Here is a 17,947-nt window from a genome sequence, read left to right on the forward strand (position 1 = left end):
GTCACAGGTGCCCGAGCAGTTGGGGGACGGCCCCCCAGGGGGACCCAACCCTGGGGCACAGGTGTCTCCTCCCCTGAGGGCCCTGCAGGTAGCGCATTCCGCTGGGCACAGGGCTGCGGAACTTACTGCAGAAACAAAAGAGCTGCAGGGGGACACAGGGGGCAGAAACCCTTCACACTGCGGCTCAGGTGTCTGGGTGTTGCCTGAACGAACAGGGATGTGGATTCTCTTACCCAGACATGAACAACTGGTTTCGCCCTTTAAGCAGCAGGCAGTGAAATGCGCTGGGGAAAAGCAAGAGCAAGAAGCCCCCCATGCACCCCCACCCGGTGTGGGGCCTGCGGCAGGAATGCGACCACGGGAACAGCTGAGGGCTTCCCAAACCTGCCTGAGCTTTTAGAATTACTTTGGGAACTCGTCAAAAATAAGAGTCCTGCGCTTGCCCCTGCTAGTCTCCGTCTCGGTCACCATCCAGGGCCAGGGGCAAGAGGGGCTCTCACACAGCCCGGTCCTCCTGCAATGGGACAGGGAGTCGGAGCGGGGGAAAATGTGTACCTGCTGGGAAGTCACTGTCCTGGGCCTCATTTGTACCATCTACAAAAGCAAAGGAAAATGAGGCGTCAGTCAAATCAGCACCTTAGATCAACACAAGTTAGGCTACACTGGGAACCTCCTTCCTCTCACTAAGACAGTAACTTCTCCTAACTGCTCACAATATGAAATCCCAGTCATGCCCCACTTCACGCGCCCGTCCCCAGGCCAATCCCAACCCTGCTGTCTCCACCTCCACAACCAAACTCACAGTCATCTGGGTCCATGTCTCTCCATTCCAAATCTGGAAGAAAGCACACACATGTTGACTTTCATCAGTAAGCTTGGACTCTTCTACCAAAAGTTTCGTGTTTACTTTTAGTGCTGGGATTGGCTTCGGTTCTTCCTATGTAAATTTCTGTTTTCCAACCCCAAATATGACACAGAGTAGTGGTAGCTACATACAAGATAGCGATTTGCTCTAGGATATATTCTTGTAAGAATTTACTGAAGTTTCTGAGAATAAAATACAAATAAGTCCATGACATTTATATAGATTAATCTTTGATTTTAGAAACTATTTAAAACATAAATCAATTGTAAATTCCTTGGCTCAATTTCAAGATTACCTTCTACAAACATCATTTTTATTTTTTTTAAAGATTACTTATTTATTTATTTGAGGGACACAGAGAGAGAGAGCAGGGGAGGAGCAGAGGGAGAGGGACAAGCAAGGCTCTGCACTGAGCGTGGAGCCCGACGTGGGGCTCGATCCCAGGACCCTGAGATCATGACCTGAGCCAAAAATCAAGAGTTGGATGCTCAACCGACCAAGCCACCCAGCTGCCCCATTGTGCACTTTTTTATTGTTCTGTGCTCTGATCCAAGTAAGACTATCATCTAATCCAAAATTAAAATTACATTTTTTAAAGCTTATGAATCAAAAAAAGATTCTGATATTTTCAGATTAACTCCTCTCATGATTTCCATATAGTCAAGTAGATAAATGTGGCCTTTCAGTCATCTTTGACATGTCTCTGGAGACAGATATGAAGAGCAGAGAAACAGGAAATCATGAAAGATGATTCACACACATCAAACCACAGCGTTGAGCAATCAAAAGATTATTTTATCCAAAGTGGATAAAAGACATCAGAAGAATTTTTCCAAGGAATTCAAAATGCCCTCTGAGAAAATACAGCAGTTAAAGGAGGGGACAAGACATGGAGAAAAGCCTGGAATGGGCTGGAGGTGACTCAGAGCAGCTGTGAGCAGGGATCAAGGAGTAAACCTCAGACCCACAGAGGCTGGGGCCTCCCTTTGTTAGGGATGGGACATGGCTCTGATTGGACTGGACAGATTACAGATGACAACAAGGAGGCCCACCGTGGCCAGAGGGCCCCCCCTCTCGACCTGTGGGAGCCACCGAGGGGCAGGAGAGCCTACAGATTACAGATGACAACAAGGAGGCCCACCGTGACCGGAGGGCCCACCTCTCAACCTGCGGGAGCCACTGAGGGGCAGGAGAGCCTAGTGGTCCACAGGCGGAGACGGCTGGGAGCCCAGGCTGGCACCGGTGGGCAGCGGAGAAGGCAGCAGGCTTTCAGGCAGGGACGCGGCAGAAGGGTCCACCAGCACTTGCTCTCGGTCTCTCTCTGTGTGGCAGTGGCCATGCAGCAGGGCTGAGTGCTGGTGGGACTGTGGTTTGTGTTTGCATGTCCCTAGTGGCCAGTGATGCTGAGCACCTTTGCAAGTGCTCACTGCCCTTCATACCCTCTCTTTGGAGAAATGTCCACTCAAGTCCTTTGCCCATTTGCAAAGTGTGTTGGTTTGGCTGTGGAGTTTTAGGAGCTCTCCAGATATTCTGGATATTCATCCCTCGTCAGACGCATGGTTTGTAAATACTGCCTCCCATTCTGTGGCTGCCCTTTATGCCCCGTGGAGAGTGTCCTCCGAGGCCCAAAACGTTGAACTTTTCACGTGGCCCCATTTGTCTCATTTTGTTCTTGTCGACTTCGTCTGCGGTGTCACCTCCAGGAAATCGCTGCCACACCCAAATGCGGGACCCTTTTGCCCCATGTTTTCTTCCAAGCATTTTGTTTTAGGTCTTGCATTTAGGATGACACTGATCCATTTTGAACTAACTTTTGTATACAGTGTTGGGTAAGGGTCTGACTTCGTTATTTTGCATGTGAATGTCCAGCTTTCCCAACACCATGTGCTGAAAAGACTGTCCTGTACCCAGCGAGTGTTCTTGGCACCCTTGACAAAATCACCTGACCACACACAGGAGGGCTTATTTCTGGGCTATTTCTCTGGTCTAGATGTGCGTCTTGATGCCAGGACCACACTGTCTTGACTGTTGTCTGCAGTAGTTCTATTCTTCCTCAAGACTGTCTCGGCTACTCACTGGCCCTTAAGATTCCATATGAAGGATGGGTTTTTCCTATTCTGCAAAATGTCATTGGCTTTTTGATGGGGACTGCAATCAACCTGCACATCACTTTGGGTGATACATTTTAATATTAAGTCTTTCCATCCATGGACATGAGATGTGTTTCCATTTATTTATGTCTTCTTTAATTTCTGCAGCAATCTTTTGTAGTTTTATTGTATAATTCTTTCACCTCCTTGGTTAATTCCTAAGTATTTTATTCTTTTCAATGCTAATGTAAATGGAAAGGTTTTTGTGATTTCCTCTTCCATGTGCTCACTACTCATGTATAGAAATGTAACTGATTTTTCAGTGTTGGCTTTGTATCCTCCTGCTTGGCTGAATTTATTTATTAGTTCTAACACTTTTTTTGTGAAATCTTTAGGGTTTTCTACACACAAGATGACGTCATCTGCAAACAGATCATTCTACCTCTCCCTTTTTCCAGTTTGGATGGCTTTTACTTCTTCCTCTCCCCCAGCAGCTCTGGCTGGGACTTCCAGTGCGGGGCTGGATGCGAGTGGTGACGTGAGCCTCCCCGTCTTGTTCCTGATCTTAGAGGAGAAGCTCAGTCTCGCACCACTGAGTATGATGTTTGCTGTGGGTTGTCCATGTATGGTTTTTATCATGTGGAGGTGGTTTCCATCTACTCCTACTTTGTAGAGCGTTTTTATCAAGAAATGGTAGGGAATTTTGTCAAATGCTTTTTCTCCGTCGACTGAGATCATCATTTTCCCCTTCATTTTGTTGACACCACTGAGGATTTTTACATCAATTATCCTAAAGGATACCGGTCTATAGTTTCCTTTTCTTTGTCTGACTTTGGTTATCAGGGTTGTGCTGGCCCCAAGAACGAGTTAGGAAGTTTTCCCTCCCTTCAGTTGTTTGAAAAAGTTTGAAAAGTAGTTCTTGAAATATTTGTCAAATTCACCAGTGAAGCCTTCAGGACCAGGGTTCTTCCTTGTCTGGAGACTTTTTATTACAAATTCAATCTCCTTCCTATGTACAGGTTTATTCAGATTGTTCATTTCTTTGTGATTCAGTCTTGGTAGATTTTGTGTTCCTAGGAATTTGTCCTTTTCATCCAGGCTAAGCGATTTTTTGGCATGCAATTGTTCACAGCACTCTCTTATAATCCCTTTTATTTCTGTAGAATCGGTAGTAATGTCCCATGTCCACATCTGATTTTAGTGATTTGAGTCTTCTCTCCTTTCTTCTCAGTCAATATAGCTAAAAGTTTGTCAGTGTTGTTGATCTTGTCCAAGAACCCACTTCTGGTTTCACTGATGTTCTGTGTACCACTGTTCTACTCTGTCTCATTGATCTCTGCTCTGGTCTTTATTATTTCCTTCTGTTTGCTAGCTGTGGGTTTCATTTGTTCTTCTTCTTCTAGTTCCTCAAGTTGTAAAACTGTGTTGTTGTTTTCCTTTGTCTCTAAGTATTTTCTAACTTCCTTGAGATTTCTTCCTTTGATACACTGGTTAGAAGTGTGTGTTTAGTGTCCACAATTTTAAAAAAATTTCAGTTTTATGTTAATTGAATTCCAACTACATCCCATTGTGCTCACTTTGTATGGTATCTATCTTGTAAAATCTATGTAGACTTCATTTGTGGACCTGCATATATCTATGCTGGAAAATGTCCTGTGTACGCTTGAGAAGAATGTGTGTGCCTGGGTGAAGTGCTCTGTGTGTCTCTTAGATGAGGACGGTTTACTGTGTTGTTTAAATCCTCTGTTTCTTTTCTTGTATTCCGTCTGGTTGTTCTATCCATTATTGTGAGTGGGGTATTAATGTTCCCAACTAATGCTGTAGAGCTGTCTATTTCTTCCCTCAATTCTATCAGTTTTTGTTTCAAATATTTTGATGGTCTCTCATTGGATGTGTGAATGTTTAATTACACCTTCTCACTGTACTGAGACCTCTATTAATATATAATGTCCTTGTCTGTCTCTTGTAACCTTTTTTATGTGGACTCTATTCTGTCTGATATTAGTATAGCCACTCCTACTATCCACTGGTTACTGTCCACATAGAGGATTTTCTCCATCCTTCCACTCTCAACCTGTTTGTATCTTTGGATCTCGAGTGAGTCTCATGTAGACAGCATATAATTGGGTCCTGTTTTTATCCATTCTGCCCATCTCTGTCTTTTCACTAGACATTTTAATCCCTTTACATTTAAAGTAATCACTGATAAGGAGGCACTTACTTCTGTCATTGTGCTATTTGTTTTCTGTATGCCCTATTTACATACAAAAACTCTGTCCCTTTACATTCTATCCCCACCTCTCTGGGTGTTGATACCACAAAATCACATCTTCATACACTGAGTGCCCCAGAACATAAACTAACAATTCTTTCAAATGCATTAAGTCTTAGAAGTTACAGAAAACAAGATTTGGAGTTACAAACCAAAGTTACAGTGACACTAGATTTACATTTTTTGTTTTTTCTTTAAATGTATTAGTCTCTTAAATCATGAAAAAATCAGAAAGTACAGTTACGGGCCATCATTAAAATTGCTAAATTAGCTGTCAGAACTGCCCAGGTATCTACCTTTACTGAGATTGTTACTTCTCGATACAGTTTCAAGTCCCTGTCTAGTGCCCTTTCTTTCCACCCACAGGATTCCCTGGAGCATCTCCTGCAGGTGTAGTGGTCATCAACTCAGCTTTTATTCCCCGGGAATGTTTGTTTCTCCCTCACTTTGGAAGGACAGATTTGCTGGATATAGGATTCTTAGCTCACAATTTCTTGTTTCTTTTAGCACTTTAAATCATCTGTCCACTGTCCTCTGGCCTCTGAAGTTTCTGATGAGGAATCGAGAGATGATCTTGGAGGACCCCATGTACGGATGATCTGCTTCGCTGCTGCTTTCAAGACTCGTTCTTTGTCTTTTGGAAGTTTAATTACAACATGTCTCCATGTGGGCCTCTTCAAATTCATCTTACTTGGGGTCTGTTGAGCTTCTTGGACTTTATATTCATGTCTCTTTAAGAAGTTCTCAGCCATTATTTCTTCAAATCTTCTCTTGCTCCTTTATCTCTCTCTCTCTCTCCTCTTTCTGGGACACCCACAACAAGTACCTACTGATGGCATCCCACAGGTGTCCTAGGCTCTGTTCGCTTTTCTTCCATCTTTCCTCTTTCTGGTCCTCAGCCTCCATATATTCCATTGTCCTGTCTTTAAGTTCACCAATTCTTTCTTCCACCTCCTCAGTCTGCCTTTGAACCCGAGTGAAGTTTTCATTCTGGTTCCTGTACTTTTCCTTTGGTTCCTTAGGCTTTCTAGCTCTTTATTGATATCACTGTTTTGCTCACACATCACGTTCTTGACTTTCTCTGCATCTTCCTTTAGATTTTTCAGCATCTTTATTGTCTTAAAGTCCTCGTCTAATACATCTGCTACCACATCTTTTCAGAGACAGCTTTCGTTCCATTATTTTTTTTCCTTGAACAGGTCATACTTCCCTATTCCTACAGTGTATACCCTGTAATTTTCTTTGTCGCACACTGGATATTTGAATCTAATGATGTGGTCACTCTGGAAATCAGATTCCTCCCACCCTTCCCAGGGTTTGCTGCTTTTTGTTATGTTTTTTGTTTGTTGTATGTTTTGCTGTAGGCTATCTCTGTGGCCAGGATCAAACCAAGGTGTACAGTTTACGTCCTCTGAGGTCTTTTCTGAGATTATCTTTGGGAACACACAATTACTTTCTAATTTTCCCATATATGCAGTTGTTTTGAATGTCCCAGTCTTTAATGTCTGCCTCCCAAAAGGGGAAAGAGCAAAAAGTTAATGGGAGGAAGGATGCTGGCCTTGAAATCCCCTGGAAGTCACTTCAGCTGGAGGGGGAGGGGCTGGCAACAATGAGTAAAGGGTGACAATGGCAACAGCAGTGGCCACCCGCCTCTGTGTCCGCACCTCTGTGATCAGAAGCGGTAATTGGCACAGCAGAGACCCTGGTACTCGGACAGGATTCCTTCTGCCCCCTCTGGCTGGTGCCTGACGCTCATCTGGGAACGGGAGACAGGGAGCTGCTACTGTGCTAACAGATGAAACTGACCAAGTTAGCTAGAAATTTATTCTGCAAGTCTTCCCCTGGAAGTTGCAAACCTCCAACCGACTCCAGAGGTACAGGACAGTTCATGGAAAGATCCGGCCAGTGCAACTGTCCAAGCTGGGAGACAGATTCCTGGTGCTTTCCACTCTGCCATCTTCCCAGAATCCTCTTTAAATAGTTTTCTAAAATTTCTTTTAAAGAATGAGCTATGAAAGGGGCACCTGGGTGGCTCAGTTGGTGAAGCATCTGCCTTCGGCTCAGGTCATGATCCCAGGGTCCTGGGATCGAGCCCAGCGTCGGGCTCCCTGCTCAGCAGGGAGCCTGCTTCTCCCTCTCCCACACCCCCTGCTTGTGTCCGCTCTCTCGCTGTGTCTCTCTCTGTCAAATAAATAAATAAAATCTTTAAAAAAATAAAAGAATGAGCTCTGAAGTAATTAGCATCCGCAGACTTGAGATAAGGTAAATGAACTCTGTAGGAGGACTGTATATAGCACAACGAATCTATGCTTTCACAAAGGGGAGCATGGTTATCACTGGCAGAGGAAGGTGGGGAGAGGGCTACTGGGGGGAAAGACGAGTTCAGCTCCTTCATCCGGATGCTGCTCAAAATAGGTCTGTTCCTCCTTGTGAAAATATATCAAGCTACACACTGTAAAATGGGCACTTTTTCACAGGTATATCAAGCTTCAATACAATTTTTTTTTTAATCCTGTATGTTGAAGAGTTTACTTTCAGTCTTAATAATCATGCTGAAGAGGAAGTCACATAGCTCAAGGAGGAAATTTTTAAAAAATAATTATGGGCGGCTTCCTCACTGGAGAGATAATAAAGATGGAACTCTGGGGAAGTACCAGAGTGTCTCTGAGCCTCAGTTTCCCCAAATGGAACAAAGGACCACTGATAACTAACCCCCTGGCTCACAGCAGGCACCCAGGGAGGTGATTCCCTCCCCTGAGCCCACCCAAGCTGTCTTCCCAGTCTCTCTAGAGCAACACTCTAGTTCCAACAGAACTGCCTGTGAGAAAGGAAATGGTCTCCATCTGCACCATCCAACGAGCACCCCTTGGCTGTGTGGCTCCTCAGCACCTGAAATACGGTCAGGGTGACTCAGCAATGCAATTTTTAATATTGTTTAAGTTTGCATTGTGTGCCTAGTGGCTACCGTACTCAACAGCACAGTTCTAGATCCTGAGAAACAGAAGGGCTTTGGCCAATTACTGCTGGATCCCAATTTTGCTGCGAGGCTTGACCTGGTCATTGATGCCCCCCAGGGCCTACCTTCTAGAACATGAGTTCCACGGAGACGAGGGATCAGGGCCATTTTGTTCACTACTGTTTACTATATTCACAGTGCCCTACTGCGAAGCCCGCACGTTAAGTGTTCAGTAAATATTTGTTTAAATGAACAAAATAAAACAAAATCTGGTTAATCCCAACTTCTTTGCCTATTTTTGTGGGGTTATCTTTGCAGAACCCTATTAAATCCAAATAGGACATATTTATTTTGAGAAATGCCGAATTAATGATAAATTCAAAATGAGTTTCTAAGAGAAAAGATGTCTGGAGTATGGCCACCACCCCTTAAAGCTGAAGTCATGAGGGGCAGCCACAGACCTGGCCCTCAGATCCACGGAGAGAGACCGAGCCCACAGGAACCACGGCCAGTAAGACCACAAGCCCCAGTCTGCCTGGGACAGCTCCAGCTTATACCTATTGTCCCAACCAAACACTCAGGAGTGTCCAGGTCAGAAACTACACAGTCACCCTACGCCAGACCCAGGGTAGCAGATATGACGTGGTCAGATTGGGACGATATGTTCCTGGTAAACTGCGGGATAATCATCGGTGTGAAACTGAATCCTCTTTGGAATAGATGAAGGAAGTTTAAAACACCCTGCAATGGAATCTTTTCATGAAAGGAAAAACATCAGCCTTAAGCCTCTGTATGTTTGAGGCCTGTGCTCGCCTGCCCCGGACGTTCTGGAATCCAGAACCCACCACACGAGCTGCAGGGCGGGTGCAAGCCCCACATTACCTGCAATGGCCACCGCTGTTCGTCTCTCAGATGCTTTTATTTCTGGAGCCACTTCTCCCAACTCTGAACGTCTGAAATAATTGCAAAAGAAAATTCTAATTAAAATAATGAAGTAATACTACAATGTGAATCTACCTATCAAGTTGGCTGCATATCAGAATCTCTCGGGGAACCTTTAAAAACTACAAATCCTGGCCACACCCCGGACCACCGAAACCAGACCTGGGGGTTGGGCCTGGGTATCACTGCTCTCAAGATCACTGCCCTCGATGATTCCCATGTGCAGCCACCACGGAGAAGCGCCGGTCTGGACAAACCGGCAGCACCCTCCACCACTGCGGGCCAGAGCACAGATCGCCATCCAAAAAGACATAAAAATATACATACCCTTTGACCAGTAATTCCACTTCTACCCTAAGGAAATAATTAAGATTTAGTTACAAAGATGTTGATACCAGCTTTACATATAATAGCGAAAAACTGGATGCCATTTATTTATTTATTTATTTTTGGCTGCCTTTTAAAATCAAAGTCCAATTACAGAGAGGTATGGCACAGTCTTACTCTGCAGTCATTAGAAAATAGTGTGTAGATCTCATTTTGTGGACAAAAAGATGCTGGATGATGTTACAGAATGAAGTTAATGACGTGTATATTAGTGGGAGGAAATATGTGAACATTTACGGTAGGAATATGCACAGTATGGTGATGTTTTAATGAAATCGTGTGTATTTATGTGTTCACCTATAGGTATATAAGGAGATCTAGAAGGATGCTCATCCAAAGTTAATAGTGTGGGCAGGGAGGGGTGATCCTGAGTTCTTTTAAGTGGATTTGGTAAATGTAGTCCATTTAAGAATACACTATTTTAGGTTTATTATAGGAATGAGTAAATGTGTTGATTTTGTCAGGAGCCAGAGTTCTACTGTTGAAGAAGGGACATACAAATATGGAAAGAAGGTGGGGTGCCTGGGGGGCTCCGTCGTTAAGCGGCTGCCTTTGGCTCAGGTCATGGTCCCAGGGTCCTGGGATCGAGCCCCGCATCAGGCTCCCTGCTCAGCGGGGAGCCTGCTTCTCCCTCTCCCACTCCTCCTGCTTGTGCTCGCTCTCTCTCTCAAATAAATAAATAAATAAAATCTTTAAAAAAAACAAAAACAAAAAAATATGGAAAGAAGGAAGTTAGAGAAAGAACCCCCAGAGGTACACTGGAGCTAGAGGCATAGCGTGAACACACGAGTTCTACACACATGCTTGTGTGCTCACGTATATGTGCACTGGTATCTACACACATGCCTTCCCTAGCTCCGTCCACTGAATGGGCTAAAAACCAAAGACACTACACAGTACTGACGAGCACACCAAGACCCTTTAACACCACGGCACACTAAAAGACACCAAGTCTCCTTGGAGAAATGGCGGATGCCAGGGCCGGGAGAGAACAAGAGGAGTCTGAGCGCCTGATTTCAGAAAATAAGGACGTGCTCAAAGAACGCTAGGGCATGGGGCGCCTGGGTGGCTCAGTCGTTAAGTGTGTGCCTTCGGCTCAGGTCATGATCCCGGGGTCCTGCGATCGAGTCCCGCATCGGGCTCCCTGCTCCGCAGGAAGCCTGCTTCTCCCTCTGCCTCTGCCTCTGCCTCTCTCTCTCTCTCTCTCTGACTCTCATGAATAAATAAATAAAACATTTAAAAAAAAAAGAAAAGAAAAACATGGCGACTGAGTGTCTGTGTGGGTACAGAAACACAAACAGCGAGGCAGGGGGAGATGAGAAATGAGAATGTGAGTGAAAATATTAAAAAGAGCAGACTCTGGATAAGGAGCTCTAGGTACAAATTATTTTAATAAAAAATGTACTAGTGGTTACTTCTCACTGGGTAGCAGGGACATGTGTTTATTTTGTCCTATTTGAGTTTCTTTAAGCAGAAGTATGTATTAATTAAGACTGAAAGAGCAAAGTGATGCAGTGAGCAGGGTCAGAGTGGGTCAGAGTAAGACATGCGGGTGCCCTGAGGAGACCAGATTCTCCACGGCCTCTTCCAACACTGCACTGACCCTGAACTCTGTGCAAGACCTGCGCAGACACAGCGATCCAGCTCCCCTTAATTCTCCAGAAAAACACATCAAATCCACCCTCCCAGAGGAAACTCCGGACCCCCCGGTGGGTCTTCCAGCATGTTCTTTGGGGGCCTCGTCCTCTGCCCGCTGCGGTCACTGTGTTCGTGGCTTTGAGCCCCTGTCCAGTGCAGAGTGCTAAGCAACACTCGGACTCTGACGCTGATAAAAAATAAGAAATATTCATTGCTTTTGTAGTAAGGAAAAAAACCCTTAAAATAGACAACAACACAACAGGTTAAAACTAGTCCCCAGAAAAGCAGCCTGGCCTGCTGGCCGCGCACACAACACCCAAAATCCCGGGGGGTCGCCAGGCCTCCACTCACAGCACATGGGCTCCCTGGACACGCGCTCGGGCCGCTCCCAGGACAGGGCCTGAACCTCAACCCGTTCCTTCCCACACAGCAAAGCACGTAAGTGACATTATCGCAGGGATGACCTGAGCTTGTGCTAGTGTATAGACACGTACAGAGAAATCGGCCCGTCACCCTTGTCAACAAACACCACGTGATCGCATCCCGGTGCCGTGAGCCACGGGCAGGGCCCAGCCTGGCAGGAGGCAGCAGAAGCTCAACTAAGTCCCGTGCTGTCCACTTGAAAGCTCCACCCAGAACGCTCGCGTGGCCTGAACTGCGCCCAGACCCCAATGCTGAAACCCTAACCTCCAGCATCACCGTACTTGGAGAGGGACCTGTGACATCTGGTCTTCGTCTCCCTTTCTGGCACAAAGCTCCTACAGGTGAGTTTTGGAAAGCACCTAAGGATGGGGGCAGGGGGCAGGTTGCCCGGGGAACCAATCGTGTGGTTGGAACTTTCAGTCCGCCCCCCCCCCCCCCCCCCCCCCCCCCCGCACCACGTCCCGGCAGGGGAGAGGGGCTGGAGGTTGAACCAATCACCAATGGCCAATGAGTTAACCACGCATGCCTGTGTCGTGAAGCCCCCATAAAACCCCAAGAGGACAGGGTTCCGAAGCTTCCAGGTCAGTGAATGTGAGATCTGGGGAGAACAGCAGGCTCTGGAAGGGCTCGGAAGCTCCTTGCCCCTTCCTACAGACCTCACCCTGTGCCCAGCTCCCCTCTGGCCATTCCTGAATTACATCCTGTTATAATAGATGGGTCAACTAGTAAGGAAAATATTTCCTTGAGTTCTGTGAGTCACGCCAGCAAATTCATGGAACCCAAGGAGGGGTCCCAGAAACCTCTGATTTACAGCCAGTCAGCCCCACGTATAGGTGATGACCTGGACTCTTGCCACTGGGATCCTAGGCTGGCGCTGCTCACGGGACCCCCAGTCTGTCGCCCATCAGCCACAAGCATGGCAGCATCTGAAGTGGGGGTGGGAGCAGGCAGGAGGGGGGGTTCTGCAGGACTGAACCTTGACCCCATGGGATCTGAGGCTGTCTCCAGGTGGACAGGGTCAGACACCCTGCTGGTGTCTCCAAATTCTTGGTGTGGAGGGAACCCCTCCACACACAACATTAGAACCGGGGCGAGAATACCATTTCAGGGGGTGATCCCAGGTAAATGAGGTCTCAAGGCTTGGGCCCTGCTCCGACATCCTACAAGATGACAGGGTGGAGAGCTGGCTGTCTCCACATCTGCACAGAAACGGCCACGTGAATACACAGCAAGGAGCCTGAGACGGAGGCCTCAGGAGACCCCAAAGCTGACCACACGGCCATCGGGGCATCCAGCTTCCGGGACAGTGAGAAACAAGCATCAGTTGCTGAAGTCGCCTGGCCTGTGGGCCTCGTGATGATGCCCTGAGCAGATGAGCATAAGACCCCAAACCATCCTGCAAGGTGGACACAGGGCATAAAGATCTGCCCAATACCACCCAGCGAGCAAACACAGCCAGACCCAAACATGAGTTTTCTGGTTCCCTTTGGGTTCATTACTTCTAAGACTCGCATAGATTTTAGGTAACTTACAATTATAGCTAGTAATTACAGGAATCATAAAAATCAGACCATCTGCCAACTCCCAACCAGCACCGTTGTGAGTAACAGCCCTGCTAAGCGGCCTGTGGCCAAGACAGTGGGAACCAAGTGTGCTCACCGGGGCCCCAGACGCAGCCCAGGGGGCTTTCTGCAAAGCAGGCTTGGAAAACTACTAATATCATTAGTGTCTGCTTCTGATCTCCAAATAAAACAAATATAAAATACAGGAAAGTACCAAGAAAATGCCTTTGCCCTTTTGAAAATGACTCAACATATTAACCAATCCTCTCCCCCTTTCATCCAGTCACACTGCTGTCGCTCCTTCTGGCCACCGACTCTAGAGGATCAGCTTCCGGCTTCCGTGAGGCCGTGTCACTCCCTTAGGGTGAAGTGAACCCCACCGAGGGGTCAGTCTTCTCGTGAGGCCCATGCGGGGTGTGGAAGCCAAAGTCGGAGCCCAGCTCCGGTCCTGCCCGGGGCCAGGGGCACAGAGACCCAGGGTGGGCGTGGGCCCCTGGCCTCCGTGCTGACCAAACCTGGGGGGTCTCCACACACAGACGAGGGGTGACCTGCCCACAGCCCTGAGGGCCCCGTGTGTCTAGCAGTTCTTCCTCGCTAAGTCAGTAAGCAGACATTCTGGCTTGCACCCTCCGAAGGCTCCCCTGGAGTCTGCAAGAGAAATGAGGACCCTGATAACTCAGCGGCCTCACCAGCCGTCTCTCCTAGGTGATGCGGCCAAGCATACTGCCCTCGTCCATGCTTTTTCCTCTCTTTTTCCAATTGCCCAGCAGATCGACCTGCAGAACTTTTCTACTTAGACCTGGAGATTCTGATTCCAGAGACCAGGGTGTTTGACCGCCCTCTGACAACAGAGACACCTGCCCACCTCAGAGTTGCCCCCTCCTTGGACAGTGTCCTTCAGTGCCCAGAACGAACTGTCCAAACCTCATGAGCAGGGCTAATGCCCAGCGACAAACCCAGCTCCTTTAGCAGGTGGTGCCTTCGAAAACAAGAAGATAGAAAACCATCCCAAACAGGAGGATGCTAGACAAACCGGGGCAATTTTGCTTACCGTCATGCGGCCAGCAACGTATTGTTAACCGCTTTGGATAATAAAAAGTCTGACCCGATTTCTGCTGGTTGATGCTGACAGCTTTTAAGACCTGCCACTTCCCCTCCTGCCCCACGCTGAGGCCAGCTGACAAGAAAGCCTGGGGACTCCCTCCCCCGGCAGTGGCTGGACCCCTCATCCCATGACCACCCTGAAACAAAACAAAACCTGAAGCCAACTGCTCAGAAAGCCTCACTGAATTAGTACTAGACCTTTTTAAACCAACCAGGTGTGTGCTGTGGGTTGAAACGTGTCCCCTGAAAATATATGTTCAAGTCCTAACCCCGGTAGAGCGAACGTGGCCTTACTTAGAAACAGGGTCTTTGCAGATGTGATTAGTTAAATTAAGATCAGGTCGTACCAGGTGGGGTGGGTCTCTGATCCAAGAGCTGGTATCGTGGGAAGAGGAAAGCGTGGACAGATACGCAGGGAGAGAAACACAGGACAGTGGAGTTGCCGTGTCCCCAGTCCCGGGATCGCCTGGGATCGTCAGCGGCCACCAGAAGCCAGCAGAGAGGCAGGGGCCCACTGGCCCTCAGGGCCTCCAAGAGGCACCCATTGGCCCACACCTCCGCTTCCAACTCCTAGCTGCCAAGAACTGCAGCAGGAGTCTTCATGCCACTGTGTAACTGCATCTCTAGCCGCCAATGCAGCCTGTGTGTGGCTCCTGACGGCGGGAATCTCCCCAGCCTCCGTAAGAGACACACAGTCTCTTCTCTACGTCTTGTAAGGACACCAGTCACCGGATGAGGGCCCACGGAACCCAGTATGGCCTCATTTTAACTAATCACATCTGCAAAGAGCCTACTTCCAAAGACGGTCACATTTACAGGTGCCAGGGGTTAGGACTGCAATGCACGTTTGGGAGGGGACGCGATTCAACCGGTAACAATATCCAAGCCCAACCAGAGGCCATCCTACCGCTGCGGGGTGACCACACACGTTGAAGTCTACATCTCGCTGTGCAGCGGCGGGCCTGGCTGAGACAACACCGACCACAGGGCTCCCTCGCACGGCATGGGGGCGGCGGTGGGGGACACAAGAGGAGGTTGGACGTTATAGCACAAGTAGCATGCAAGGACTCTGCAGCCTGGCAGCGGCGCCCCCAAATGTGCTGAAGTGTGCAGGGAGGGCCCCCTGCTGCCCTCCTGCTTTTCTGCACCTGGAACCCCCCACTGAGGGCAGGGGAGCCTGCACCCTGAGAAAGACGCACAGCCCCCGTGACAGCCCCCACATCAGGCACCAGTGTCCCCTCAGCGGGCCCCGGGGCAACGTCAATACAACATCCCAAGCTGAGCATCCTCCCAGGACAGGAATGGCGTGTCCTGCAACCAGGCTTTGTCCTGGGCTCCTGCTGTGTAGGTCACTGAGCAAGGGGAAACGGCACTAAAACACAGCCGGATCCTCCGGGAGCTTACACTAGAGCTGGTCACACCCGCGGAACACACACGTGCTCATCTCTGAGCCAAGGCTGGCCATCCCCACCCCACACACCTCCTCAGGTTGCTGTGAGGGTCCAGAGGGATGTGCAGGAGTGAGGCCGTATCATATAAGGCGGTCAATGTTCTCCCAGATTTACTCGCACATTTATTCAGTGCTAGCAACTTCCCTAGGAGTTGGGGACAGCTTAGTGAAGGACACAACTACCCAAGTTTTAAACAGAGCTGGACTGGGGAGCAGGGGAAAGACTGCTGCGGGATGGGGAAACCTCCCGGAGAAGGGTGCACAAGAGCATCAGCCCCACGCTGGTGGGAGGGGCGCCGAGCGAGCAGAGACGGGACGGGAAACACTGAGCTTTCCTGGCCACAGGCAAGACTTGCTTCCACTCTGGAGGGGGCTCTGAGCGCAGGTGACATGCCTGCCTGGTGCTGCAGACAGCAGAGGGGTGACAAAGGTCAGCCCCAGGTGGTGGCAGTACCAGAGACGCTGACATGGGCTTGGGCTGGACGACAGAACAGACAGATGGGAAGGCTGTGGGAGGGCAGGGCTGCCGGGACCCCGAGCGGCTGGGGCTGCTGGCCTGGCAGCAGTTGCAAAGAAACTATTTGTGTGTCTCCAGCTTCCTAAATTCTCTCACTGTGGCCAGCAGTTTTCCAGATCTATTTGCAAATAAAATAATCAAAATCCAGCTGCCACCCTGTAGACAAGCAGGTTAGAGACGTCAGGGAAAACTCTTACCAACTCATCTGACTTGAAAAACAGGTAAGATGATTCTGTGGAGAAATATGTGTATAATAACAATCGGGAAAATTCTGAAAAAGAACAGTAATGAAAGAGGACAAAGCCTACAGAGAGGAAAACACAGGACCAGCGGCCAGAAATTAAAGCTGCAGGCCTGGCTCTCGAGATACAGCTCGGTCACAGGGAAACACGGTTCCCAATCAGCCAGGAACCTCGTCTCTGGCCCTAGGAGCTCAGAGTGTCTGGGCTTATTCAGGCATGGGGAACCTGGAAAAACAGGGGCGCCTGGGGGCTCAGTGGGTTAAGCGTCTGCCTTAGGCTCAGGTTATGATCCTGGGGTCCTGGGATCGAGCCCCACATCAGGGTCCCTGCTCGGCAGGAGGCCTGCTTCTCCCTCTCCCTCCACCCCTGTCATGCTCTCTCTCTCTCACTCCTCTATCTCTCAAATAAATACATAAAATCTTAAAAAGGAAGAATAAGGCAACTAACAATTTCATAAAACGTCTCAACACAGACAGCCTAACAGAAGTAGCCCACGTGAACCAGGCAGGTGGGTCTGCGAACCCCAAGTGGGAACCCTTCTTCCAACGAGAGCCGCATTTGCGCTAAGTCCATCTCCAAGCTTCTCTGTCAAACCATAATCTGAGCCTCAGATGCTCTGCGAATACAGCTTCTTCCTCCAACAAACCGTGTGAGCGCATCCTTCTGTGAGCTCCACCCAGAGCGCACCATGGAGACACGACGCGCGCTCTGTGGTCAGGACAAAACACAGAACCAAGATTTTTGTTTGTGCCTCAGTAAGTACTTCTTACACAACTGCAGTCATCATTAATGGGGTGAGTCTGCCTCAAGTTTGAACTTAAACGGCGTCCCTGGGCCTTGGTTCCCTCATCTGTCTGATGGGGCAGAGGTACCTGGAGGGGGGCCTGACAACGCTCTTCTGAGAAGCAAGCAGAATGTATGTTTCAGAGAACATTCCCTGACCCGATGGTTCTGGGGAAGAGGCCCTTCCCTGAGCTGGATGGAGGCTGGCGGCACGGCCCTGCCCACAGCACCCATCCCAGCACTCCTGTTTTCTGCTGAGGGAACACACTGGGTCGCTGGCGTGGTCGTGGGGCAATCACAGATCCACGGGGAGTTGGGAGGGTGGCCAAAGTCTGTGTCCTGCTGGCAAGAGCACGTCCCTTCTTCAGAAGCCACAGCAGCCACTGGGCAGGCCAAGGGCTCCCACTGGACTTGTCCTGGAGCAGACACACACCTTGTCTGGGTCCCCCAGTGTCTCCACCCCTCCCCTCCCCTCCCCTGGGCCTCCACCCAGCATGAAGAGCCATCCGGACCAGGCCAGGCTCTGGCGGGGAAGTTGAACCCTTCCCAGAAGGCAAAGGCCCGGATCCTTTCCTTCCCCACCACATGATGGTGTTAGGAGAGCATCTTTGTGGACAGGAATGGCAAAATAAAGTCCTAGGTACTTGTAAGTGTCTGGTGGATGAGAAGGGGAGCATCTCAGCTGCCAGGAAAGTGGACGGGGCCTCCAGGGCACT

General features: G+C 48.9%; 1 protein-coding gene across 6 annotated transcripts in view; it reads right to left on the reverse strand.

Annotated features, from left to right (window-relative positions):
- Nucleotides 1-17,947, reverse strand: part of LOC113911825 (up-regulator of cell proliferation) — a 60,578-nt gene that overhangs the window by 4,162 nt on the left and 38,469 nt on the right. For 4 of the 6 annotated variants that reach the window (XM_027574694.2, XM_027574691.2, XM_027574695.2 and 1 more), the window contains exons 2-5: nt 9,453-9,479; nt 9,066-9,136; nt 803-835; nt 556-594 (exon numbers count right to left, since the gene is read on the reverse strand). In XM_027574694.2, coding sequence (XP_027430495.1) covers nt 556-594; nt 803-818 — 55 coding nt within the window. In that variant the 5' untranslated portion in view covers nt 819-835; nt 9,066-9,136; nt 9,453-9,479. Of the gene's footprint in view, nt 1-555; nt 595-802; nt 836-9,065; nt 9,137-9,452; nt 9,480-11,115; nt 11,188-17,947 lie in introns of those variants that run through there. The other 2 variants (XM_027574692.2, XM_027574693.2) reach the window with 2 other exon arrangements.

Source organism: Zalophus californianus, chromosome 12 (genome assembly GCF_009762305.2).
Source record: "Zalophus californianus isolate mZalCal1 chromosome 12, mZalCal1.pri.v2, whole genome shotgun sequence".
Lineage (NCBI taxonomy): Eukaryota > Metazoa > Chordata > Mammalia > Carnivora > Otariidae > Zalophus > Zalophus californianus.